Here is a 25,753-nt window from a genome sequence, read left to right on the forward strand (position 1 = left end):
CACAGGCTTGAGGTGAAACTCGGCCTCTCTTCCCCCCCCCACCTCCCCCCCCCACACAGATAACCATACTGGACACTGGAAGAGCCGGAAAAGACTGAGGAGACAGGCTGAGGGTAGGAGAATGGAGCCAGAGCAGGAGAGACCCCAGACCCACAGTTCCTACGCTAGTCGGTTCACAGCTTCTGCCAGGGTGGAAGGGCCTGTTTTGGTGAAGGAAGAGAGACTGACTGACATCTGGGAGTCAGGGCCTCCAGTATTTACCGACTTGGGAGGCAACGATTAACAAATTAACTTCATGTGTAAAGGGAAGGAATTAATCTAATCAGCACTTTTTAAAAATGTGCTCTTCAGAACATAGAAACAAGATGTTAGCAGCCCTGGAAAAATGCAAACAAGAGACAAAAGGCCATGCCACCGTAGGGAGGAGGTGGGTGAGAGACCATCGCAGGAGTCCACAGGGCAGTTGCCTCCAGGCCCGGGACAGCCACGGACCCAGAACCTGGAATCTGACAGACCATGGAGACCAGGAAGTCATGGAGCGTTTCCTGGGATTAGCAGTTCACAGGACACCATTTTGGCAACACTTGACCAGTCTCTTCATCTACGCCTCTTTTCAGCTTTAAACCTGTCTGGGAAATCATGAACAAGGGGTCCCGACAGCAGGGGAAGTATGAGACTCGGAGGGAAAAGCTGCAAGAGAAAGATAGAAGGTGAAACTGCTGGGCTGGAAACTGGGCTTGAGCTGGGGTGCGGGGGGGGGGGGGGGGAGACTTTGGGAACATGGGTGGCAGCGGCCGCTGGAAGCAGGGGCTGCATAGTGTGGCCAAGGGGAGTAGGGGCTGTGGCCACATTTGTACTCGGGCTGGGCCAGTGCCAGGTCAGTGCAATGCTGATGTTTCCTAGTCAGTGGTGATGACTTGAGGTGGGGCAATGGAGCATCGAGTTCAAGGAAGCCTAGTGTTTGTCGAGGGCGCCCTGGCGCCAGGGCCAACCTACAAGATGAGACCAAAGCCTGACCTGTTTTGCTAATCTCCAAGGGACCTATCCAAACTAGCCGCCACAGCCAGCTTCCTGGGGAGGTAGCCCGCCACGTCTCTCTGTCTTCGAAATGTTCCTTGTAGTTTTTCCCATCTCCCCCAGCATCACTGTAGTCCATACTTTGGGAAGGATGTCACATGTCCGTGGGGCAGTGGGGATCGCGTGAGCGGTCAGAAAGCCTTCTGAGCATGCCCAGTAGCTTACTCTCAAGACTTCCACGCCTGCCCAGAAGCTGGAGTCTAGCCTGGCCTGGGCATGATTTTAGTGGCCTTAGTGTACATTAGTTTATGTCTTATGAAGGCAGTACCAGGCTAGAGGCACAGTTACAAACGTCAAGAGTTGTGAGAAAAAAAAAAAAAAAAAAGGAAGGGAGACGCCTATGTGCCTGCCTGCCCTTGCCAGCTTCTCCTGCACCCTCAAAATCCTTCTGAAGCTCCAAAAAGGTCAGTTTTCTAAGCCTGCAGGACAAGATTTTCCTTGTGTATTGAGCAATCTTTGCTTTATAGGCAAAGCCATCCGGCTCCTTCCTCTGTCGTACACTGCCCTGTCTGCCAGAAAATGCCATCTAGGCTGACCGTTTCCGGGAACACATAGTGTTCTTCCTTCCTCATTCGTAGCTCATATCCATCAGCTTAGTACAAAAACACACAGATACAGCCATGATGTAATTGGATGACAGAAATATTTTTTCATCCCTTTCTTTACGGGCTCTTTCCTCATCAGAGCTCAAAGGCAACCACAACAATAAAAATATCAATAGTAATTTCAGTAAGTATGCTTGGAGGACTGAGAAGCCAAAAGGCTCATTTCAAAACACTAACACAAACACAATTCACACATGTGGGTGTTCCCAGGGCTCGTACCACAGTGCCACGGGGAGGGTGGCTGTTGGCAAGAGCTGTCCTGTTCCCAAGTATAGGGGTACACTGTCCTCCTGTTCCCAAGTATAGGGGTACACTGTTCAGGATGCTGAGATCCTTCTCCCTGTGTTTTCTAGGGCCGTTTCCCCAGAGGAGCCACTGAGGACCGGGCTGCCGCTTTCTGTCTTCTCAGGGTCTCCTCTCCCCTTCCATCTCCTCTGTCTCCCCATCCCTTCTTTTCTCTGGCTTCTACCCACTCCTCTTTCCTCTTCTTTCATCCACCAATATCCCAAGGGGCCACACCCACAAGCAGAAGGACCTGGGTTTGGGCAGGTGGATTTCAGGGCTCCTGTTTGCCAGATGAGCAAAGTGGAGAGGGTGTGAGCGTTCAGATCCCAGCACCCTGGTGGTGTCAGGATAGAGAAAATAAACCCAAGGTTTGAACTTCAGTAGAGCAAGAACCTCTATCTTGCTGCTTCATCTTCTGCCCACCCCCTCTCTTCCTTTTTCCTTCTTTTCAAAGGAGGGATCTCAGACTTGCCCTCTTGTGCGTCACTAACTAATTCACCCTCAGGCTGGGAATAACTTCTCATTTAATTGTCCTCCTCCCCCACTCTGCTCCCCAGCTGGAGAGACTGCTGATGGCCAAGTTCCTCCTCTACAGCCTAAGCCAGATGTGTCCTTGACACTCAGCCTCCCCAGAACAGCAGGGATCACCGTTCTGCCAGCCTTCTTCTCCACATCCTCCCATGAGAGAGAGAGAGAACACGAGCGAGCTGGGGCATAACTCAGTGGTAGAGCACTTCTCTGGCATGCATGAGACCCTGGGTCCAATCCCGAGTACCATGAAAAACACAGGAGTCTTAGAAAGGAACCATCATGGCCACCCTGTGTATAGCTAATATAGACTCCAGGGCTGGAAATACCTGGCCTACCCGGAGACTCCTGAACCGATTGATGTCACTTTGATTCTTGAGGACACCTGTTGTGGACCCATGGGCCCACCCCTCCCTAGTTCCTTGGAGCCCTAGCCAAAGCGCAGGATACTGATCCTGACCACAGACTGCAGTCCTCAGAGATCCCACTCGTAACCTCGCAGGACTGAGTGTGCCTGCCTCGCCCTTAGAAAGGTAGCCCATGCTTCCGGCTCCCACCCTGGATCTGCCTTCTTCCTCTCTCTGCCCCTCAGACCCTCCTCCTCCTGACCCTCAGGAAGGGACCCTGATGGTGAGGTGTAGGTACCCCACAAATCTGGCCTGACAGTTTGGGACCTGGAAAATAGGGATCATGTTTAGACAACTCTTCCTGGTGTCAAAGGAAGCCAGGCCACTTTCAGGTTCTAGCAATTCCTGCCTGAGTCTGAGATGGTGGTGGGCTGAGGCAGGGGAACATCCAGATACCAAAGCATGGAGGCAGATGAACAATGCTCCCCGACCTCCTCGCTCTGCTACCTTCTCTCACACCTCTGGTGGAGCAAGCATTTCTTCACAGGTGCCAGCTTACCAGCTACTTCCCCTTCTCTGGTGGACGGCCAATATATCCCTCAGAGCCACCCATACACCCACTCAGAATGGCCATTGTTCTGCAAGCTGAGAAAGAACCACCCAACCCATTTGCCTCTGGGCACAGCCGGAAATGTGCTCCGGAAGCCACACCATCTCTGAGAACAAATAGCAGGCCCCTTGGGACTCCAAGTGGTCAGGGGGTGCCAGCTCCAGCCTGGGACTGAGAACACAGAGAGGAGCAGGGGTAGGCTGAGGGGCACGGCCCTTCCCACCAGCCTCTAGTCTTTCCTGCAGGTGGTAGAGATTTCCATCTCTAAGAGGTAACCAGGTGCCCTGGCCTCCTCTGCCCTGGCTGGGTGGGAGGGAGATGTTGTTGAGTCTCCCAGCCCAGCCTGTCCACCCCCTCCTCAGCCATCTTCTATGTGGCGGCTTCTACCTCCCTAGGTGTCCGATTGTGCTCAGCCAGCACCCGGCTCTTCACCTTCTTGCCCAGCTCCAGCCCTGCCCAGCTCTTCCCCTTAGCCTGCTTTCCCCTGCCCCGGAAGGAGCCTGAGCGCTCCCCAGCACCCCTACACCATACCCGCTCACAGTACTCATCCACCCGGGGCAGGTTGGCGAAGCCGGCGAGCTGAAGGATGTCCTTATACCAAGTCTTGGGTGAAGCGGAGGCCAGGCCTCTCCAGGCTGAGGGCTCCTCTGGCCGTGGCTCCTGGAGGAACAGGCTGTCCAGCTGTACAGCCGCAATCACCTCCAGGGTAAAACGAACTACGGTCTGGGAGAAGCCGTGCTCCAGTGTGGTACAGGTATAGTTTCCTGCGTCAAGGCGGCTGAGCCTCCGGAACAGCAGCCCCTGTTCTGTCTGCACAACTCTCTCATCTGTCTTCACCTGCAGGGTGGGCGGGGGGGCACAGGAGACCTTAGCAAGGAGTTGGGGAGGACGCTCACCTCATTCCCTTTGCCCTGCTTTTCCACATTTACCATCCTCGGGGTCCAAGCCTTGGGCCCTCCCTTTAGCCTATTCCTTCCTCCCCAAGATGGGCCCAGTAGCTTAACAGGCTCTCAGGGCAGACTATAAGCTCATTGCAGGCAGGCAGGCAGGCCCTCCTCTTCCCACAGCACAGGACAAGGACCTATAAAGGAGGCTTTCCAAGACTGAATGGCTGTGTGTCCCCAGGTCAGAGCCTTAAGACACCAGCTTCATAAACTCTGCGGGATCACCCAGGGAGCAGAGGGGTTAGGTGCTATCTAATGAGATTTTACTCTGAGTTAAGGAAAATTCTGCACACACACACGCGCGCGCACGCACACACACACACACACGCACACGCACACGCACACGCACACGCACACGCACACACACGCAATCATGCTAGCCTTTCCCTGTCTTGGCCTGTCCTAGTCACTCCCCCACAATGTGAGGCCCACAGCCCAAGCCTGGCGTGGGATAAGTGCCCACTTGAGTGTGGGAGGCAAGAGCTGGCTCTGATCCCAAGCTCTTCTACTAACCCTGTTCTGGGCTTCGGTCTGCGCGCTGAGGGTGAACCGCCTGGGTGGTTCGCATTGTGTAACCTCATCTTGTTGTTTCCCCCTACCCTAGGGAGTCTCCTCAGTGCCCAACCCAACAGCTGGTCCCAGGCTTGCCCTCCCTGGCTCCCGAGCTGAGGAAGAGCCCCTCCTGTAATCAAAGCCCTCCTCCTCTTTCCCTCCCCATGGGAAAACCCTTCCCAACTCTGCTCTGCCTCATGGCCCAGACTGAAGCCATCTTGGGGGTTGATAGACCTTCCCAGTCAGCGGGGAGAGGAGGGCTTGGGCAGACAACTGGCTTCTGAGGAAGACGCGTAGAGCTAGGAATAGGAGCTAATAGAGTGGCCGGGACCAGGCTTGAGGCAGAGAACAATTAAGAAACTCCGGGGAAGAGATCCCTTCAAAGCTGAGCCACATGTGTTAGGATGAGAACTTCCAGACCAACATAGACCTCTCTTCAACCTCTGCCACCCCGCTCACAGGCTAGAGAGACTGTAGCTACATCCAGCCTAGGTACCTCCAGAAGCAGAAATATGGGCAGGTCCTCATAGGTACCCCGGGGTATAATTTTTCTCAGGATGATCTTTGCCAGTTCACCCCAGAGTCCCTTTCCAGAGCTTAGGGAGAAAAGTGGATCTCAAGGCAGGGTCTTCACTCACCTGGTCGGTCCCCTCATCCCGTGGCCTCTGTAAAAACCAGCGTACTGCAGCTTGGGGAGACTTGGGCAGACACTCAAGGAAAGTGCTGTTGTGCTCTGTGCCGAAGACTCTGGTCACCAGTCTTGAAGCTTCCTCTGTAGAGAGGAGCAGGTCACATCAACTTGGGAACTCGGGGAGCCAGGCTCTGAGGCTCACAAACTAACTCCCATGGGATACCTGTGTGATACTTAGACATCCAACAATCCCAAGCCACTCGCAGTGCCAGAAGACACTGTCCTACGACCCCAAGTGTAGCTGCACAGATAGGGGAACTGGGGACGTTATTACAATACAACTTTTCTAAGCCCGTGCTTCCCAGGGATGGAGCCCAGTCCACAGGCTGACCCACACCCTGAGCCCCCCACTCACTGTCTTGGCTCTGGCCCTGGCCCAGACACTGCAGAGCAGGGTTGCCATGTCGGATGTCCTGCCTTCGGAACCGGCGCTTGCCCAAGCTGGGGCGGTATCGGGTACAGGAAGCACCATCCCAGGCACAGTACGGATCCCTGGCCAGGCAACACTCAGCACAGGCAGTGCCGTAAGTCTCACACTGGTGCAGCCGCAGCCGGGCCACGCCCCGTGGAGAGCCCACATACAGCGTTTGCTGGGGAAGGAACACAAGCAGAGTCATGGTGAGCTGGGCTTCACCAACAGGCTCTCAACCCCCAGGGTTTCCCGAGACCCATCAGTTTCAGGAAGGCTTCCAGAAGCCCTCGGATTCATTCACAAGACCAGAGATGCCAAATGTGTTCCAGATCCTGTGCTAGGCTGTGCGTGGAGGGGGGTGGCCTGGTGGCTTTTCTGAAAGAGACTTTTTCAGGCCTTCTTTGCTGTCAACCTTTGCCCCCTAGCCTAAGGGACTTCGTGTGATTGGCTTCTCCCTGACTTCAGAACTGTACCTTGCAGGCATGGCCAACCTTTTGACATTGTGATATGGCGCTGTTATCTGCAAAATTCATGTATGAGCAACTGAGTTATCAAAAACCAACAAGGGGGAGGGGAAACCAACTCATGTTTTAAGTAAGTTATGATTTTGTGTTGAACCACACTCATAGCTGGCCTCTGCCCCATGTAGCCAGTGGGATGCCGACTGGACACATCTACAGTAATCCCAGGATAAAAGCTGAGATTTGGACCAGTGAGATGGTTCTGCAGGGAAAGGTACTGGCCACCCAGCCTGACAATCTGAGTTTGCTCCCCCATGTCGCATGTGGTAAAAAAAAAGAATCTGCTTCTAGAAACTGCTCTCTGATCTCCATCCTCCATTGGCCACGAGAACTTTTAGGGCCTGTAGACTCAGCCATTTGCTCACCCCAACTTGAGCCTGGCAGGGTATTTTTTAAAAATTTTAAGAAGTTGGGCTTTACTCCCAGGTGCTAGGGCAATGGCTCAGGTAGTCAGGTGCTTGAGCACGAGGCCCCAAGCTCATTCTTCAGAAGCTACATTGTAAAAAGAGCAGGAGATGGTGGCCCCAACTGCAGTTCCAGCCTGGAGAAGCAGAGACATGTGGCTTCGGGGCTCACTGGGCAGCCACTCTAGCCTAATTGGCCAATGAGTCCATCTCATAGAAAGGTGAGCAGCACCTGAGGAATGACACCTCTAGTCTATACACAGACAGACAGACATGCATGCCCGCGCGCTCATAGGTAATACAGAAGATCACACACACACACACACACACACACACACACACACACACACACACACACACCTGAGGAATGACACCTCTAGTCTATACACAGACAGACAGACACGCATGCCTGCGCGCTCATAGGTAATATAGAAGATCACACACACACACACACACACACACACTGTAAGCTGTGATTTACCTAAAGACAAACTGGGACAGAGTATGTTAAGGGCATACAGCATACCACTAAAAGAAGTAACCTTGTTTGATTAGAAATCTGGATTTTTGTTTCCAAGCCTATTTGTGTCCCTTAGAAGGCTACCCCAGGGGTTTTTGTGGCTTTATCTGAACACATGAAGCTCTGCTCCCAGCTGGACTTGGCCTTAGCTGCAAGACCTAATCAAATCTGATAGGCCCAGCTCTCCAATAGAATCCAAGGCAAGTTTAAGGGAGAGAATGTGGGGGAGGGGCAGCCTTACCCTTTTGACAGAGATCTCCATCTGCGTGATGGGGGTTGGCACCTGGAGAAGGGAAGGGGTCTTAGGATGGGTTGGTGAAGGCTGTGCACAGCACCCCTGCTTTCAGCAATCCCCAACCCTGTGTGGGAGCCAGTTGCCCCCCCCCCCCATCACTACCTCCTGGCAGCAAAGGATTGGCTGGGGTTGGGAACGGTGGTGCTTGCTTATAATCTGAGCACCTGAGCAGTCAAGGCAGGAAGTGGCCAAAGCCAGCCAGCCGGCTCTACATGATAAGTCTCAGTCTACGCTAAGCTACATAGAGAGACACGGTCTCAAAAATACAAACAAATGCTGGGTATAGTCACACACGCCTTTAATCCCAGTGCTTGGCAGGCAGAGGCAGGTAGCTTTCTCTGAGTTTGAGTCCAGCCTGTTCTACAAAGTGTGTTCCAGGATATATATATTGTCACAAACAAATAAACAAACAAAAAACGTCTGGCTAGTCTTTTCCTGACATCCAGAAGGGCCCCCTCATCCTGGCTGGCCTCCAGGCCAAGTGGGAGGCTGGGCACAGAGTTCCACTGTCCCCTCCCACAATGTTCCCCAGCTGGCCATGAACTAGCTGCCCTAAATCATTTACTTCATGTCCAGAGTCAAAATAGCCCCCCAAACAGAGACAATCCCTGTCCAGATACATGGGGGGAGGAGAACTCTTGGGGACTTGGAGTCTCAGCCACTTTGTCACTGCAGTTGAGCCTGACAAGGCTGTGTCAAAAGCGCTCACCTCGGCTCTCCCTGCCCAGAAAGCACCAGGCATTTGAGTCCACAGACTGCCACCTCGGCTCTCCCAGGAACTCAGAAGCATCCAAGGGCCTCTTCAGCAGTGTGGGCCATATTTTGAGCCTGTGCCCTGGGTTCACTCCCCTGGAACCTGCCCCAGGCCCAAGGGTGGGAGGCCGAGCCTCTCGTTAACCCATGCTCACCTTAAACACCTGGAGTTCCTCCAGAACTACCTCTTCAGGCTCAGCCAAGCCGCTGACGTGGAGGGCCATGACTTTGAGCACAGACCCTGAATCTGGAGGAGAGGCACAAGGGTTAGAGAGACAAGCAGGAAGGAGCCACCCCCCTCCCCACAAACCTGGCTACCTCTGTTCGGCCCTCCTACCGGTCCCTAGGAAGATGACATCATAGGTCCCATCCTCGGCCTCCACTCGGTCCACCACAATCTGGCGCAGCTGCTGAGCTAAGTTAGTTTTGACCAGGACAGGGCGTCCCCGCCTGGGCCTCACAGGCTGGAACATGAGTGGGTGGTCTCGGACAAACTGCAGCACCTCATCCGGGTAGTCCTTGGTGCTGCCAAAGGGTCTCCCTGGCTGTGCCGTCATCTTGCTAGGGCACTGGGGGCAGAACACAGGGGACACTTGAAGTCCCTAGGATGGCACAGCCAGGCCTCTTTCCACCTCCAGGGGGCCACGCCCATGGCAGAGGCTCTCCTCCCAGGCCCTCTGGAGGTCCAGCCCGCTACCGCCACGGGATGAATGGAAGCCTGAAGCTTTTCCACGGAGGAGCCCTCCCCCACCTGCATCATCTACTTAGGGCTCCTTTGCCCGGTCCCAAGCCGCTGCTTACCACACCGGGGCGGGGGAAGGGCACCTTGCCCCCATAAGGTCCCCACTGATGCTGAGGGCCATCTCGGTGGGCAAAGGGCCCGTTGAAGACCTCCCAGATGTCTGCCATGTGGTACACACAGACGGCGAAGCCCCGGAACACAGCACTGCTAAGGACAGACAGGGACAGTCAGGCCAGGTCGAGGTGGTTGGGGTGAGGCAGACTGGCCCAATAGGTGAGATAGAAGATGGCAGTGTCTGCTGAAAACAGAGCCTGGGACACAGAACACAGAGACAAGGGACGGAACAGAGATAACCTGAGAAAGCAGTCACAGCGTCCCCAGGCCGGGGTGGCCGGGTGCAGGAAGCAAAGTGTGCCCACCTGACGGTGCTGAACAGCGCATACACCTCCAGGTTCTTCCCTGCCTTCGGCCACAGCAGGAACACGTCCTCTGGGACACAGAAAGAGGCATCAGCGTTACAGCAATCTGCCAGTGCTTTGCCTTACCCGCTCTGAGCCCTCCCTATTCCAACTCCCTGGTTGGCCATTCCCTTACCCAGCTGGTCAAAGTGAGTCTCAGCCCCACCGGGGCCAGGCACAGAGCAGACCAGCCTGGCCTTGAGGAAGGTACCCCACTTGTTCACCAGCACCCGCTGGCCACCAGCATCATTCTGGGAAACGGGAGGTGGGAGTGAGCTTTATGTCCCACGAGGGTGGGCCCCACCTCCTGTCCCTCCACCCCAACCGCATGCTTGCTTCAGTTTCTCTACTGTGGAGGGACAGTCTAGGAAAGAGGTCCCAACAGGGGTCTTGAACCTCACCACCCCGCCACAGCTCTTACCACACAGACTCGGCCCACACGGCTGATGGTGACATGACCCGGGCCACCATCTGGTGATGGGACAGTCTCAGAGAAGAAGAAATACACCTTGTCGTCATCCCGGTCTGAGTTATCTGGGATCCGAGCAGCCATCACAAACCGGGGGTCTGGGAGAGTGACCGGGTGATAATGGGACAGGGCAAGACACCGTGCCTCCCCACCCCAGGAGCTGGAGGTGTGGCCTCTCCATCTTGCGCCACATTCCATCTATCTTCTATCATCCCAGTTAGAGAGATGGGTCCCAGGCAGCCTTGCCCTCAGGGGGCCTCACCATGTAGGAGGCTCTGGTCAGAGTCGGAACGAAGGGCTGGTTTGGGACCCCCACTCCGGAAAATCATGGCCTCACGTCCCAGGAAATCAGCGGTGAGGCCAGTGTACAACTCCCCGCCTAGAAGGGGCCAGAGTCAGGAGAGAGGCCAGGCCTATCGACCAGCCCATCCCTTCCCAGGGCCACAGGCCAACTCGCACCCTCCTGGGCCACCCTGGCTTGGTATCACCCACCTACAAAGGTGCTGGCGAAGGGCCGGCTTGGCTCATGTGGGCACCGCCCCCTTCCACTTTCCACCGTGCTGGGCTCCAGGCGGAGCACGTGCTAGAGGTAGGAAAAGGGCGGCGGGAGGGTGTCACCTGGGAAAGAAGCGGGCCTCGACCCAGGCAGGGACCCTCGCGTGCAACTGAGGCATGGGGTTGGGGGTAGGGGAAGAAATCCTCATTCAAAGCCTCTCTGATGGGGTCAGGACCCCAGCACAAAGGCGCCTTTCAAGCCCCTACCCCGCTCTGTCCAACCCTGGCTCAATGGGAAGCGTTCAGGCAGCAGAGGGGAAATGTCATTGCTTCCCAATCCCTCCTGGGGCCGGGCCCAGGCTCACCTCCCCTCGATGCCCCACTGCGATGAGGGTACAGATGGGCTGGAAGGCTCCGGTGCCACAGGCCAGCAGGTGGGTCCGGTTGTGGGGCTGCAAGACCCGCACAAAGTTGGCACACTCTGTCTGCAGGAGAAGGGAGGGGCCCAAGGGTGAGGGCGAAGCGCACCATGTCCTTCGCTTCTAAGGCTCAGCCCCGCTTCATATCAGCTCTGGGGGCATGGGTGAAGGTCACATTCTTCCCAGGCCTCCCAAACACTCAGGATCAGCTCCGAATGCTCCAAGCAGAGGCACCAGGGGCGTGGCTGCAGGGCATTTTGAGAACCAAGGCCTGGGACTGAGTGGGCTAGAGAGGTCCTTGTCAACAGTACTCACCAAAGGATCTCTTCCCTTTTGGACACATTCTGCCCTCTGTCCTGGCTGTGGCAGCCACAAGACCTGAAACATAGCCAGTGCCTCAGTGCCCTTACACTCAAGGTTTCAAGTTCTCCATCTGGCCCCCCATCTGGGGGTACCCCACTTTCACCCCACCAGTCCCGCTCACCTCCCGGGGGTCTGGCCATGCCTGATCCAGCCTCAAAGAGTAGAGGGCATCACGGCCTCCCAGGAAGAGGCGATCCCGATACTCATCCAGGAACATGACTTGGAGGTCTAGGGAGCCCCGTGGACCCAGAAAGAGGGCAGAACGGTTGGCAGACAGGAGATCTAGGAGAGATCGAGGGAAGAGGGTTAGGGTCTGCTACTCAGCCTGCTTCCCCAGCCAGGGCCAGGGAATGGAGTTCCAAGCTGTGCACCCACCACACATGTACATCTGGAAAACGTTGCCATGCACGGGATTGCTGGGTGGTTTTTGGGACAAGGTTCTTGGGGCAAGTAGTACAAGTAACTCTCAGCCCCCAGGCAATCTAGCCCAGTTTGCCGTCATTCTTTTTTTTTTCCTTAAGTGGTCCTGGAGATTAAACTTAGGGTCACATTGCCACCTTCCATCATGCTCGGCACCCAAGCTTTCTGCTACCAAGCAAATCTCCCTCCTTCCCTCCCTCCTCCCTCCATCCTTCAGAGCCTTGATCTCTCAGCTGACGGCCTCCCGGGATCCTACCTGTACCTTGCTAAGTATCCCAGGGAAGACAGCCCCACCAACAGAAATCACGTCAGCAAGCCTGGCAAAGAGCTCGGAGAGCCAGGACGAAGGTGGCCGAGTGTGAACATTTGCGAGACTGGCCCCGCTGGGAAGCTGGACAGGTCCAGGCAGCGGGAGCACCACGCCCAGGGCAGGTTAGGTACGGCCAGACGGAACTCCAGCCTCAGCGTTGTGGGCGAATGCCATACTCCCTCACAGACATGCCCTGCCAGCTGGCCCCAGAGGTGGAGGGATCAAGGGCCCCAAGGGTTGTAGGTCTTGCCCTACTTCCTTGGGGAGATGGAAGTGACGTCTCCCCCAAAGGACTGGCAGATTTCTCACTCTGGCCCCCGAGTGACCCTTTGCCTAGAGCTCCTCAGGCACCCCACTCTATCCCCAAACGCACTGGCGGCCTCTTCAGGAAGCTCTCCTTGGCTGATACAGACTCTGAAACTTCCCTCTTACAGGCCATTTCTAACAGTCCCATCTCCCCTCAAAGCCACGGCTCCGGGAACAAGGACACCTGTCCCCCTTGGCCTCCACAGCAAGCTTGGACTTTGCACCTCGTAAGTGAGGTTCCCAGAGGAAGGTGATTCTTCTCCCCAAGAGAGTCTGCAGGTCTGGTGAAACGGCTCAGTGGGTGAAGACACTTGGCTGCCATGCCTGACCACCTGAGTTTGATCCCTGGGGCCTCACATGGTGGAGAGAAGCAATTCCTGCCACTTGTCTTCCGACCCCCACACATATACAACATACACTGTGGCACGTGGACTCCTGGACAGCACATCCTCTCTCTCTCTCTCTCTCTCTCTCTCTCTCTCTCTCTCTCTCTCTCTCTCTCTCTCTCTCAAAATAGATAGATAATTGGATAGATAGATAGATAGATAGACAGATAGATAGATAGACAGATAGATAAATGCAATGTTTTTGTTGTTGTTGTTGTTGTTGAAGAAGACTCTTAGCCTCAATCATCTTTCCCCATAGACAGTGGCAGGACCACACAGCTAGATAGAATGGAAGGGACCACCTCTGCACGCACACACAAGCACACACACACACACCCCACGCTGGATGGCAGAGGGAAGCAGAGACTCTCCAGGACAATAGATGGAGAGGAGATGATAAAGAGAGCTTGGATGGTAAGCCAGGACAGGCTGCGAGAGGTGGGAGAGACTCCTCCCTTCCCTGTGGCTCAGGACTAAGTCAGACTTCTACCCACTCCCTTGACGTCTGCCCAGACCCTCTCTGTACCCTCCCCTCTGCCCAGACCCTCTGCCCCCCTCCTACCTCTGTGCCCATCCCTACGGAGGTCTGTCAGGGTTTCGGTCTCCCTCTGCCCCCTTGTAACAGTTCCTCAGTTTCCACACTGTATCAATCTCCCCCTTTGGACACGGCTCCCAGGATGTGTCTACCTCTCCCGCCCACAGTCACCCTTAGCACCACCCAGAGCTGGCCAGGAAGCCTTTCCCAAGGGACGTGCAGGACGTACTACCCCGATCGCTGCTGGCTGAGGGATGGATGTCCGAGAGCCACCGGCATTCACAGCATGCACACAAACAGGGCAGCACTGGCCAGTACCTCGGTAGGAGAGCCGCAGACGAGGCACACTGGGGCTGGGACCGGGGCTGGGGCTGCCCCCATGGGGCAGGAGGCTCCCCAGGAGACAGCAGCAGATGGCCCAAGCCGAGGGGGCCATGCTGGGAAAAAGGAGCTGCCCTCTGATCCAGCTGCTGGAGTAGTTTGCGCTGCTGCCCCCAGGTCGGCCACTTATAAGGCGGTGGCTCCACCCAACGCTGGCCGGGGAGGCGGGGAGGCGGGGAGGCAGAGGGAAGCCGAGGAGCGCCAAGCCTGCCATCTACCTGCAGTTTCTCCAGCCACCTCAGCTGGCCCACACCATGCCGGTGCAGCAAGCCAGCCTGACCCCCTTAGGAGATTCCCTCCTAGCTGAGGTGTGGACAGTCTGAATGACGGACACTCACAAATGCAAGTACCCAGGCTCCAGCAAAGCAGCAAAGGGGTAAGACAACCTGCAAAAGAGGTCAGGGATCATCAGGTGGGGGTCTGGCTTTACTCTCTGCCTCTCCAGAGACGTCCCCATGACTGGCCCTGGGACTCTACCCCCCAGCTGGGGTACAGTGTTCGTTTCTAACTCAAGGAACTCATCCTACTAGGGGCTTAAGACCTAGTCACACTTCACAGGTCTGGCACTGGTAAGAAATGAATGTCTAAGGCGGTGGTTCTCAACCTGGGGGTCATGACCCCTTTGCGGTAGAAAGACCCTTTCTCAGAGGTTGCCGAAGACCACCAGAAAACACAGATATTTGCATTGCAATGCATAGCAGTAGCAACATCACGGTTATGAAGTAGCATTGAAAATAATTGTATGGTCGGGGGTCACCACAACATGAGGAACTGTATTAAAGGGTCGCAGCATTAGGAAGGTTGAGAACCACTAGCCTATGGGTCGCCTACGCAGACCTCCACAGCCTCCCCCCTGAATCTCCCAGGCTCCATCCCAGCTCAGCAGGCTTTCTCTGAGGTGGGGACAAGGTTTATGCAAAGCCCAGGGGGCCTTCCATTGTCTTGCTTCCCTCAAGTGGCAGTCTTTCAGAGGTCCAGGAACCAGAGCACAATGGGTGGTGGTGAGGTCTTCCCAAGCCCATGGGCCCTACACACTTTAGTTCCACCAGATTTCACTGTTCTGCCCCAAACTCTGGTGAGCAGTGCATGAAAAGGAGCCAAGGGGGAGGCCGGCAAGGAACTGGATCTGGGTAGGCAGGAACCCTCACACCACCACTATTTCAGAGCAGTTTCTGTCTCCACCACCCCCAGCTCCTACCTCACCCCACCCCACCCCACCCCCTCCTTTCAGAATCCGTGACCTTCAAAGTTAGAGCTCCCAGAATTCTAGAAATGCCTGTAGGGTGGGCCTCCCAGATGGAGCGGCCTGAGCCCTTGGGAGTGGGTGGCAGGAAATCCATGAGCAGCTGTTGAGAGACTGGACTCCTATCAGCCCTGGGGCCCTCTTTTGCTCCTGGGCTTCCTGGAGGGTGGGAATCCCAGGACCCTATCTCCCTTTTCTGTCTCATCTCCAGAAAGGAAACAGATTAGCCCTTGGCTCAGCCTGAGAAGGACCCATGGCTCACAATTCCACCTCCCTATTCCCCTGGACCCTAGAACATTAATGTGGTGGGGGCTTTTTACCTGGAAGCCGACCAGGGGCCGCTTAGAGACACTAGCAAGGGGCCCCACCCCACCCCTGCCTCGGACTCTGCTCAAGAGCCCTAACCAATGCCCTTCACAACCTGGGTCTGCCTTCTCCTCCTGAGGCCAAGGGACCAGTCATCCTGGATATGAACTTACACACTGAAGGATGGTGCCTGTCGGGGGACTGATACAGTGGAGTCCACCCTGGAATCTCAGTAGGGAAGCACTGTACCTAGCCCAGGCTGAGGCTCTGTGTCTTGCTTGAAATTGAGCTGGACAAGCCCTTCAGCGACCATGTGGCCGCAAGTTGAGAGTGTGAGCAGGGTGCCTCCTCAGGCCACCGCCCCGGGGGTCTACACTCAGCCAGACCCTAGCTGTGGCTGTAGGGAGGCCTGCGTCTATCAGGACAGGCACGTGGGGTGGGCAGAAAAAGCCTGGGACAGAGCCTGGGGACCCATACTCAGCTGTGTGGACTCAGTCAGGTTTCTCCCTCTGTCGCTCTCTCTCCATCCCTCCCTTTCCCCTTCTCCTCTCAGTTCCCCGGTCTAAGCAGCAGGATATGGATCCTTTCCCAAAGGACCCTTCCTCTCAGGGGCGGACCCAAAGGCACGCTGGACCCTCGCACAGACCCCTGGTGCCACCTAATGGACAAAGATGGAACTTCATGAGAGAGCCAAAATAAACACCAATCTGGTTTTGTGCTGGAACCTGCTCCTGAGCAATCAGGCAGTTACTAGACACCACAGTACAGAAGCAGAAGCAGCAAAGATGCTCCGGCGATTTCTTCTAACGGAAAAAATCAAGGGAGGCTTCGTGGAGAAGGCCCTATTCAGGCAAAGAACGACAAAACTCCACAGTGGAGAGGCCAGAAATAGATGATGCATGCGAGTGATGTGGCATTAGCTGGTGGGCACTTGGGACCTCTGGACTGATCCCTATGGCATGTGTGTGTTCTTGTGGCGGGTGCCACCAGGTGGATACATGCAGGGTTTATAGCCCAGCCATTCCTGGGTACACTTCTGAGGCCATGATGCCTGGAAGGAACAGCTCCCCCTTTTCTGTCCTCAACGGCCATGGCGTTTTCTAGAACTCCCTTCAGTGAATGGGTCATGACCTCCATCTCTCCCAGAACGGCTCCCGCCTCTGGCAGCTGATGAAGAGAGCCAGGGATGGCAGGGGCACTCCCTCTCTCCTTAATGCCCCTTCTGGACAGTTCTCACTTCTAAACAAAGAGGTAGCTGTGTAGCAGGCTTAGCCGTCACAGTGGGCTAGACTCTGCCCCCGGCCCCAGTCACTGCCCATCACCCTCCCTCTCCCCACACATACCTCAGGCGCTCTTCAAGTGGTCACCCAGGACACGCCTTTCCGTGTGCATCTTTGGAACATGTCTCCCTCCCCCTGGGCTCTACCACCACACTCAGTACCCACACACACACCAACACCCGTACCACAATCTTTCACCCACCGAGGCCACCTGCCTGCCCTCTAGTTTAAATCTTGGGCCCAGCACTATGGCCTAGCCTTGTGGACAACGGTGGCTGAGCAGCTGCCCAGCCTCTCCCACGCCCTGGATGGGTTGTTTCCATCAGCACACCGGTCATTCCCTACCCATCCTCAAACATCCTTCTCCCTAGTCCCTGTTCTTCCTGTAGACCCCGCCCATTCCTCTGATTTTGGTGGTTGTCCACACCATTCCCTGTCTCCCAGACCACTGCTCACTCTCTTCAGGCCACTCTAATCTGACTTTCATCCTACTGCCCCCTGGGACCCTCCCATCCAGACAGCTAAGGCCTAGAAGGAGGGTAAGAGGGAAGGGGATGGGGGAGGGCTCTGATTCCAAACCCCGGAGCCATTAGCCGTCATTCAGGCCTGTTTCTGTCACCTATCAACTCTTATCCGTGTGTCCTACCCAGCTGCTCACGTCAGGTTCAGGCACCCGGTCTCTGCCACTTCCTCTGGGGCCCTCATTCATGGACAAAACTGGACAAGGGTTTCCCGCCCTGCTGACACCCACATTCCTGGCTCTCACTCGGCCCCTCTGCTAGATCCCATCTGTGCGTCTCCCACCAGCCCGTCCCAGCATCTCAGCTTTGATTCTTCATCCTTCTTGTAATCAAGCCGTCTAAACTGCCCCACCTAAAATTTCTCCTGAGGAAACCCACCCGAGAGAGTCTACAAAGAACCAGCCTGGGAGCCGGATCGGTGACCCGCTTGATAAAGTGCCTGCTCTGCCAGTGCGAAGACCTGGGTTTGAACCCCAGAACCCACCGAATAAACCAGTGTGGTGCAGGTTCTCGTAATCCCAGCCCTGGGGAGGGAGAGACAGGGCGGCCCCCGGGGGTGCGCTGCTCAGTCAGCCTCACCAGTGAGCTCTCAGGGTGAGTGAAAGACTGTCTCAGAAAAGATGCTGGACAGCACCTGAGAAATAACACTTCGAAGCTGACCTCTGGCAGAGAGAGAGAGAGAGAGAGAGAGAGAGAGAGAGAGAGAGAGAGAACGAAAAGTTAAGAGTGCTTACTGTGCGAGCGTGAGGAGGACCGGGCTTGACCCCCGAGACCCACACAAAAAGTCAGGCATGGCCACGTATGCCCTGCAATCCCAGGGCTGGGGGCAGATAAAGACAGGATTGCTGGGCCGCCGGCCTAGCTCGGTTTCTGTGAGAGAACCTGTCTCAAAGGAATCAGGCAGAGGAATAGAGCAAGACACCCAGGGTCTTCCTCTGGCTTCTGCATGTACTCGAGGGTGTGGGTACACACACACACACACACACACACACACACACACACACACACATGCGCACACAGGCACGCGCGCGCGCACACACACATGCACACACATGCACATGTACCCAAGAGTACACACACACACACACACACACACACACACACACACACACGCACGCACACCAGAATGAGCCTGTACTCCTTCCAAATGAAGGTCTTGAAGGAGGAAGAAAGACTGAGAAACAGTCGCAAATCGACAAGGAGCCAGGATAGCTTGAATACACTGGTGTCATCCTCACCACACGGTGGCTGATCCAGGAACAGAACTCTGGGCAGCTGACAAAACCTCAGTCAGGTCTACAGGCGAGGTGACAGTGTGATGCTCACATCGATGGATTCCCTCAGTTTGAGCACCGTCTTGTGGTTAAAATGTTAAAGTTCAAAATCTGGGTTTGGTGGCACAGGCCTTTAATGCCAGCACTCGGGAGGCAGAGGCAGGCGGATCTCCGAGTTCGAGGCTAGCCTGGTCTACAGAGTGAGTTCCAGGGCTACACAGAGAAACCCTGTCTCAAAGAACAAAAACAAAATGAAAGCTCAAGTCCAAGCCAGCGTAATTTTCACATCTGTAGTCCCAGCACTTGGGAGACCTTGGTGGGGGACGGCACCCTTGAGGCTAACCTGAACTACCTTGGGAGACCTTGCTAAAGCAGGCCAAAGGACAGCTGAGAGCAGTTTGGTTATTTTTACGTTTATGTATTTGTGCATGTGCATAGAGGTGGGGTCGGATGCAAGTGTGCCACTGTGGATGTGTGAAGGTCGGAGAACAACTTTCATGACTACTCCCAGCATCCCTCCTGGGACAGGCTGGTTCTCTACGAGACAGGAGGGAACAGGAAAGCAGTCCAAGTGTGACAACACTGTGTCCATTGGGTCCCAGGGTCAATCTCAGATCATCCAGCTTGGTAGCAGGTGCCTTTACCCACTGAGGCATCACCCTGGCCTGAAAACGGGAGTATTTTGTGCTATTTCTACATGTTTTAAAGTCTAGAATTTCACAAAAGGATAAATACCAAAACTGGATGCAAAGAAAGTTCCATCCCTAAAACCTCTGATCCAAACCTGTGCCTCCCCAGGCCTTCATATCTCAAGAAATGTCAACGGGGAGCCGGGCGATGGTGGCGCACGCCTTTAATCCCAGCACTCGGGAGGCAGAGGCAGGCAGATCTCTGTGAGTTTGAGGCCAGCCTGGTCTCCAAAGCGAGTTCCAGGAAAGGCGCAAAACTACACAGAGAAACCCTGTCTCGAAAAACCAAAAAAAAAAAAAAAAAAAAAAAAAAAAGAAAGAAAAAGGAAAGGGGGGAATTCGGGCAGTGAGGAGAAGCCACAGGGGAGAAAGCTCAACTGGGAACTGCTCGCTTCTTCAGTTTGTCCTGTCAGCTTGGGCTGATGCTGTCAGAACCTGATTGGACGTTAACTCTCTGCGGCAATGTGTTCTCTTACTCATCGAGGAGACCGTCTCCTCCACCCAAGACTCTCTGGGCTGGGAACTCCAGACGACTGCCCACACAGGGCTTCCCAGCTGATTTGGGCTGGATGGTCGTACGTCTCCAGTTTGATGGTCTTGCCTCCTGTTTGCTCTCGGTGGGGCTGAGAGCGCATCTCTGCCAGATGTTTGGATAATGTCCTGCTGGCTACTGCTTCTCTCTATCGGTGGCCATTCTTTCACTTTTGCTTGCTACATACTTAATAAACTCATTTATAAACCAAAGGCAGACTACGGTAGATCGTTCTCTGAGCCTACAGAACAGGAAGGAGGCCAGGCACTGCCCACCTCTCCCTGAGGTAACTGGGGCTCAGCTTCTGTCCCAGGGCTGCCTTCCTGTTTGAGACCCATTTCAAATCTTCCCATTGTGCCCCACAGCTGGTTCATTGGTGTTCTTCGGGGTTCTGCTCAAGACTTCCTCTTCTAGGAAACATCCCAGGACGGCTTTGTGTCGGGCTACCTACCACACCATGCTGCTTTCCTCACTGAATTCCTTTGCCTTTTCATTTCCCAGAGTTGGCTAGAGATCCTGAGATGAGGAACAAGGCCTCGCTCTGATATACCACAGCATCTAGCTCTATACTGCAGACAGGGTGTGTGGAGAGGCCCCTGAATGACGCACTGGCAGGCTGTACCACTCACTGTGGCTTCTCCTCCTCTGGAACATCATCCTTACTGGGTCACTCTGGACATCTTCATAGGACCCCAAGTTCTCCAGTTCCCAATCCCAAGGGCAGGCCTGCAGGGACCCCCTCTCCACTCCTCCCGTGGCTCAGCAGGGACTGGGAACTCCTGACAACCCTTGCCCAGCCAGAGGCATGTCTAGAATTCCAAGACTCTCTCTGGAATGTGCAGCCTGTCTGGGGATGCTGAGGCTGGGGCACAGGTGCAGAGGCCGTACAGCAGCAGCAGGGCGGAGCAAGGCCAGCTGCCGGCATTCTGGCTGGAGCCTGGCTGTCATGATCAGCTGTCTGTCCTGAAAGCATCGCTACCAACGCCTCCGTTTCCTTGCAAACCCCCAACATTCCCCCTCCTGCCCCCTCCCGGCCCCCCCCGTCACTGTTCTGGCTGCAGCTCTGACCTGGGCACCCCCACTAAGCTGGGGATATCTCCAGACCTCAGGCCTTCATTTCCTGTCCGGGAAAAAAGATCAGACAGGTGACTGGAGGTCAATCTCAGAGGGCCCCAAAAGCTAGACAGTAGGTCTATTTGACCTAGTCGGTCAGAGTCCTTGGCTGGCGGCAAGGTGGCTAAGCCCTCTTGTAGATTTGCCAGATGACCTTGGCTCTCTGGGCCATTGGGCTCTCATCTCTAAAATGGATGATAGAGTATGGAGTAAACTACACGCTCATCAGAGACCAAGAGTCAGTCAGTATTCCCGGTGAGAAATACAAGGCAGTGGGGAGATAGTTGAAATGTAGCTTCATTCCAACCAGGATGGAGAGGCTGCTGTGCCAAGGGGCACCCAGTACCCACTGAACTAACTGCTCCCCCTCAGAGGGTATCTGTTGGCTGCCACACTGGCTGACCCAGGCAGCTCGCTCCCATCCCAGAGCTGGCTAAAGTGGGAGGTGGGAATGGGCAGCTTGCAGTGAAGGTCAGTGTCGGCTCCACACCTTTCATGAACTTGTAACGATGCAGGGTCTGGGGCTGCTGCGGGGCCCAGTTCCCAGCAGGGCCCAGAGCAAGGCATCTCTGACCTAGTGAGAGTCCTCTGGTAGGAGGTGGGTTGAGCAGTCGGAACACAGGCTCTGCAGCCAGCCTGACAGGGATGACGTCATCAGGCGGGAGGGAGCCCTGAGAAAAGACTGTGTGTGGCCCCAGGAAAATCAGAGAAAGATACCAGCCTCTAGGGAGCAAGGATTTATTTGCATTCCCCAGGACAGGAAAGGGGAGAGAGTCCAGGTTGGGGGGGGGCATTAAAGGACACAACCAGGTTCAGAGTCTAGAGAACCCAGTTGTACCGGTACCACAGGGTCCGTCTGGAGAGGGAGGACTGGCGTGGGGGCAACTCTGTGCAAAGTCAGTGTCTACTCCACACCCTTCATGAATTCCAGGAACTCTGTGGAAAGAGGACCGTGTACGGGTCAGGTAAGAGCTGGGCAGAGGATGAGCAGCCGCAGGGTGGTCCTCCCACCCCCTCACCATCATAGTCAATCCGGCCATCATTGTTCTTATCGCCATCCTTCATGAGCTCTTCAATGTCATCCTCTGTAATTGTCTCGCCCGTAGCCTGCAGCATCATCTTCAGCTCGTCCAAGTCGATGTAGCCGTCAGCATTTCTACAGGGGGCGGGCCGGGTAAGGGGCGCCTCAGAGCTCAGGAGAGGGCAGAGGAGGAGGGAAGAGGCACCCCACACATGCAACCCCAGGAGACAGGGCTGGGATACTAGAAGATGTCTAGTGACTCATCACACAGGATGGGAGACAGACTACAGGGTATCCAGCATGGGATCGGAGACTACCCTTTCCTTCCTTCCTTCCTTCCTTCCTTCCTTCCTTCCTTCCTTCCTTCCTTTCTTTCTTGTTTTTCTTTTTTTCAAGATAGGGTTTCTCTGTGTAGCCCTGGCTGTCCTGGATCTCGCTCTGTAGACCAGGCTAGCCTTGAACTCAGAGATTGGCCTGCCTCTGCCTCCAAGTGCTGGGATTAAAGGCGTGGGCCGCCGCCGCCGCCGCCGCCGCCACCACCACCACCACCACCACCACCGCCGCCCAGCTGAGACTACCCCTCTCTACGCTCTGCTTGGGTCAGGGTCAGAAGGCAAACGTGTCCTCACTTGTCAAACATGCGGAAGAGATCGGACAGCTCCTCCTCAGACTTCCCTTTGCTATCGTCCTTCATGCACCGAACCATCATGACGAGGAACTCGTCGAAGTCCACTGTGCCACTGCCTGTGGGTAGACGGCAGGGCCGGAGAGAGGAGGTTAGCACTCAGGCAGTGCCCTCCCCGCACCAGCCCCACAGGGCTAGTGTGCTCATCTGCCCACTCTTCTTATTTGAGGCAGGATCTTGCTTTGTCGTCCAAGCTGGCCTGGAGCTCCCCACGTGACCCAATCAGACCGGCTTCGAACTCATCGCAGCCATACTGCCTCAGCCTTCTTGGGATTACAGGCAGGAGCTATTTGCTGAGTCTCTGGATGAGACGGCTAAGAGCTGGAGGCCAGAGAGCCCGGGGAGACTGGAGTGGGTGGAGGGGCTCACCATCTTCATCCACTTCGTCGATCATCTCCTGCAGCTCCTCAGGGGTGGGGTTCTGGCCCAGCATCCTCATCACCTTGCCCAGCTCCTTGGTACTGATGCAGCCATCCTCCGCACCCAGGACAAAGATATCGAAGGCAGCCTTGAACTCTGTGTCCAATGGTAGGGCGAGGGGATGGAATCAGGAGTCAGGACACTAGAAACCCAGGTCCCTGGGGCCCGCAAACCGCCCACCTCCCTCCAAGAGTTCTTTGAAGTCATAACAAGGAGAACCCTCAGACTGTGGCCTCTAATCTGGGGTTCTTTCCTGGAAAGGCATCCCCACATACCCTCCATCCAGCCCCACTGTCCCCTCAATGGGTGACACTTACCATTCTTCTGCTCTTCTGTCAACTGCTCTACCTAGAGAGGAAAAGGGAACTCAGGACCCAGACTCAGGCCTTAGTGGAGACTGCTGTAGAGACCGACCCATTCCACAGGTAGGAAGACTGAGAATGGAAGGAGGCACCCACTCCCAGGTTACAGAGGAAATCCTCAGTCCTTTCCTGACCCAGCTGATCTTCCAGAGGCTGGGCTGGGAGCCAAGATGACAGGCAGGCACCCCTTCCAGGAGCAAGGTGTCCCGAGTAACAATACTCAATGACCATTCCATGTCCTTTAGATCACCCTAATGAAACCTAAGCCGCATGGCCTAAGAGACAGCTGTCCCTCAGGTTGAGACAATAAAACTAATGTGGGGGTGAGCAAAGCCTCCCTCTGTAACCGGACCAGGGTGGCCACCGAGCTATTTTTAAAGGAGGACAAAGTTAAACCTGGTGATTGTTCTGGGGACTTTGGTATGTGGGGGGGTGGGGCACTGTTATCTGCCCCCCTGGCCTACTGGTGCTGCCTGGGGAGCCAAAATTAGTTCCCAGCCCCACCAGGCCTTGTATGGGCACTGGGTGGAGGGCTACCCCCCCTCCAGCTCCACGGACTCCTACAAGATAGGCAAGGATACCATAGGAACCAGCTGCAGCCCTTCCCTGCTCACAAGAGGGGCCATATTCTGGGTGCTGGGGGAGAAGTCTCTGGGAACAGCTGTTTGCCAGGATTTTCTTGTCTCTGGAGCAGGTAGTGGTTGTATCAAAAGCCCCTCAAGGTCCCCAGGAGCTTGCAGAGTCTTGGGGTGATGTTCTTTAGCCCTGACTCCTATCACCCCCAATGTCCACCTAAGCCCTGAGCCTGCCAGACCTTACAAGGACTAGGTTTCAGCTTTCTGTTCCCTCTCCCCTACCTGTCCCCAGGACCGGACCTTCTAAGAACCTTCCCCATCCCAGAATTCAAGTTCTGCAGTCCTCCTCACAGCTGCCTCCCACCTTCTAAAGCTTCTTCAGCCAGCTCAGGGGCTAGAGGAGGGTGGCAGATCTGAGCATGCACGAAGCAGATTGTGAGAGGTAGAAATGGGGTGAGGGCTGGAGATACACAGCGAGGCAAGGACTCGGAGAGACAGCGAGGAAGGAACAGAGGTGTGGCCAAGACAGTGACAGACTAGACATCAGAGGGTGACACAGGATGCTAAAGGCTGAGACCACATCCTCCAGCCACCCTGACAGCCCCTCTCCAGACCCCAAGACTCCTACCTTTTCCGCACCCTCCAAATGTCAGCCCCACTCTTCCTTTGAGGGGCTTAGCTACAGCTGTGTGGGGCCTCTTTGGAGTCCTCCATCACTTCCCTGGGGCACCCTCGCCCCCCATTCTGAGCTGAGTGAACCCCCAGTGGACCTACCCATCCCAACCCTTTAAAGACTTATCTCTCACCGCGGCTTTGTAGATGTCATCCATGTTGGAGGCAGCTCACAGGACAGGCTACTGGGGTTGCCAGCCAGCCAGCCCTCAGCCTGGGCTTAAATAGCCCTGCCTCCCTCCACCTCCTGCTGCATTCCCAGCCCAGCCCACCACTGCCTGTAATATCCTCCACCCCTCCCCTGGTCCCTGTAATCTCAGGCTGGCCAGAGTCCCTGTATCCTCTGCCTGGGCCGGGAACTATGAAAGACCATAAGGACCAGGTCCCTTACCACCTGTTCCCTATACCCCACAGTGAAGTCTCAAGAAAACACCTATTATTATATTTATTTATGTGTGCACGTGGAGGTCAGAGGATAACTTGCAGGAGTCATCTATCTCCCTCTACGACCTAGATTCCCTGGACTGAACTCAAGTCTTCAGGCTTGACAGCAAGCACCTAAATGCATATATATATATATATATATATATATATATATATATATATATATTATCTCAACAGCCCCAAGGAAAGTTTCTTGAGTGAGGGAAAACATGGAGCCCAGGCCCAGACAGGAAATGTGAAGTAGTGGGCCAGCCAGGTCCCTAAAATGGGTTAATTTTCTCTGCAATCAGAGAGGTGGGTGGTAACACCCCCATTTTCCAGATGAGGAAACAAGCTTTCAAACGGACAGTGACTACCTACAGAAAGCCCCTACCTCCTATTACATCTCTCGGGAGGAGGTCACATGCAAACAGGGGCTAGCAGTGTAAACCCTGCCAAGAAAAGCCTCCCACGTAAGCTTAGTTTGGAGTATAATATGAAACTGGCCAGGGAAGACGTCACTGGTCCACCTAGGATAGGCTAGCGTGGAGCCCTTCAGAAAGATCTGCCATGCCCCAACCGTCTGTCTCTCAAGGAGAGCAATGTCCACTTTGGACTTGAGTCAGCTGTCCTCTCTGATTCAACAAGTATTCCTAAAGAATCCTATCTATATCAGGATTCTCTTCCTTCATCCTCCAACTGGGCCACTTCTTCTCCAGCTAGTCCCCACGGCTAATGTTTGCTCATTCAAGCCCTGAGGCTTTTGTGTCCAGGGCCAGTCTGGGTCCCCCTCAATCTGAGCTCTTGCA

The 25,753-nt window shown here is 55.2% G+C and overlaps 2 protein-coding genes across 3 annotated transcripts; both read right to left on the reverse strand.

Moving 5' to 3' along the window:
• Positions 1 to 1,701: 1,701 nt before the first annotated feature.
• On the reverse strand, positions 1,702 to 13,942 carry Sema3g (semaphorin 3G). 2 transcript variants are annotated; one of them, XM_028891289.2, is made up of 16 exons: positions 13,766 to 13,942; positions 11,612 to 11,772; positions 11,443 to 11,505; positions 11,074 to 11,193; positions 10,706 to 10,796; positions 10,476 to 10,592; positions 10,166 to 10,311; positions 9,881 to 9,995; positions 9,706 to 9,775; positions 9,346 to 9,490; positions 8,882 to 9,113; positions 8,700 to 8,791; positions 7,738 to 7,779; positions 5,995 to 6,229; positions 5,587 to 5,720; positions 1,702 to 4,289 (listed from the first exon to the last, which is right to left on the reverse strand). In XM_028891289.2, the coding sequence occupies exons 1-16, from the start codon at positions 13,881 to 13,883 to the stop codon at positions 3,822 to 3,824; spliced, it is 2,349 nt and encodes a 782-aa protein (XP_028747122.1). In that variant the 5' UTR covers positions 13,884 to 13,942; the 3' UTR covers positions 1,702 to 3,821. The 2 variants fall into 2 exon arrangements, with proteins under 2 accessions (XP_028747122.1, XP_028747121.1); XM_028891288.2 differs by having other exon boundaries at positions 9,346 to 9,493.
• Positions 13,943 to 21,508: 7,566 nt separating this feature from the next.
• On the reverse strand, positions 21,509 to 24,735 carry Tnnc1 (troponin C1, slow skeletal and cardiac type). Its single transcript, XM_028891294.1, has 6 exons — positions 24,656 to 24,735; positions 23,230 to 23,260; positions 22,862 to 23,008; positions 22,437 to 22,551; positions 21,806 to 21,942; positions 21,509 to 21,722 (listed from the first exon to the last, which is right to left on the reverse strand). The coding sequence occupies exons 1-6, from the start codon at positions 24,677 to 24,679 to the stop codon at positions 21,691 to 21,693; spliced, it is 486 nt and encodes a 161-aa protein (XP_028747127.1). The 5' UTR covers positions 24,680 to 24,735; the 3' UTR covers positions 21,509 to 21,690.
• Between the last annotated feature and the right edge of the window lie 1,018 nt (positions 24,736 to 25,753).

This window comes from Peromyscus leucopus, chromosome 9 (assembly GCF_004664715.2).
Source record: "Peromyscus leucopus breed LL Stock chromosome 9, UCI_PerLeu_2.1, whole genome shotgun sequence".
Lineage (NCBI taxonomy): Eukaryota > Metazoa > Chordata > Mammalia > Rodentia > Cricetidae > Peromyscus > Peromyscus leucopus.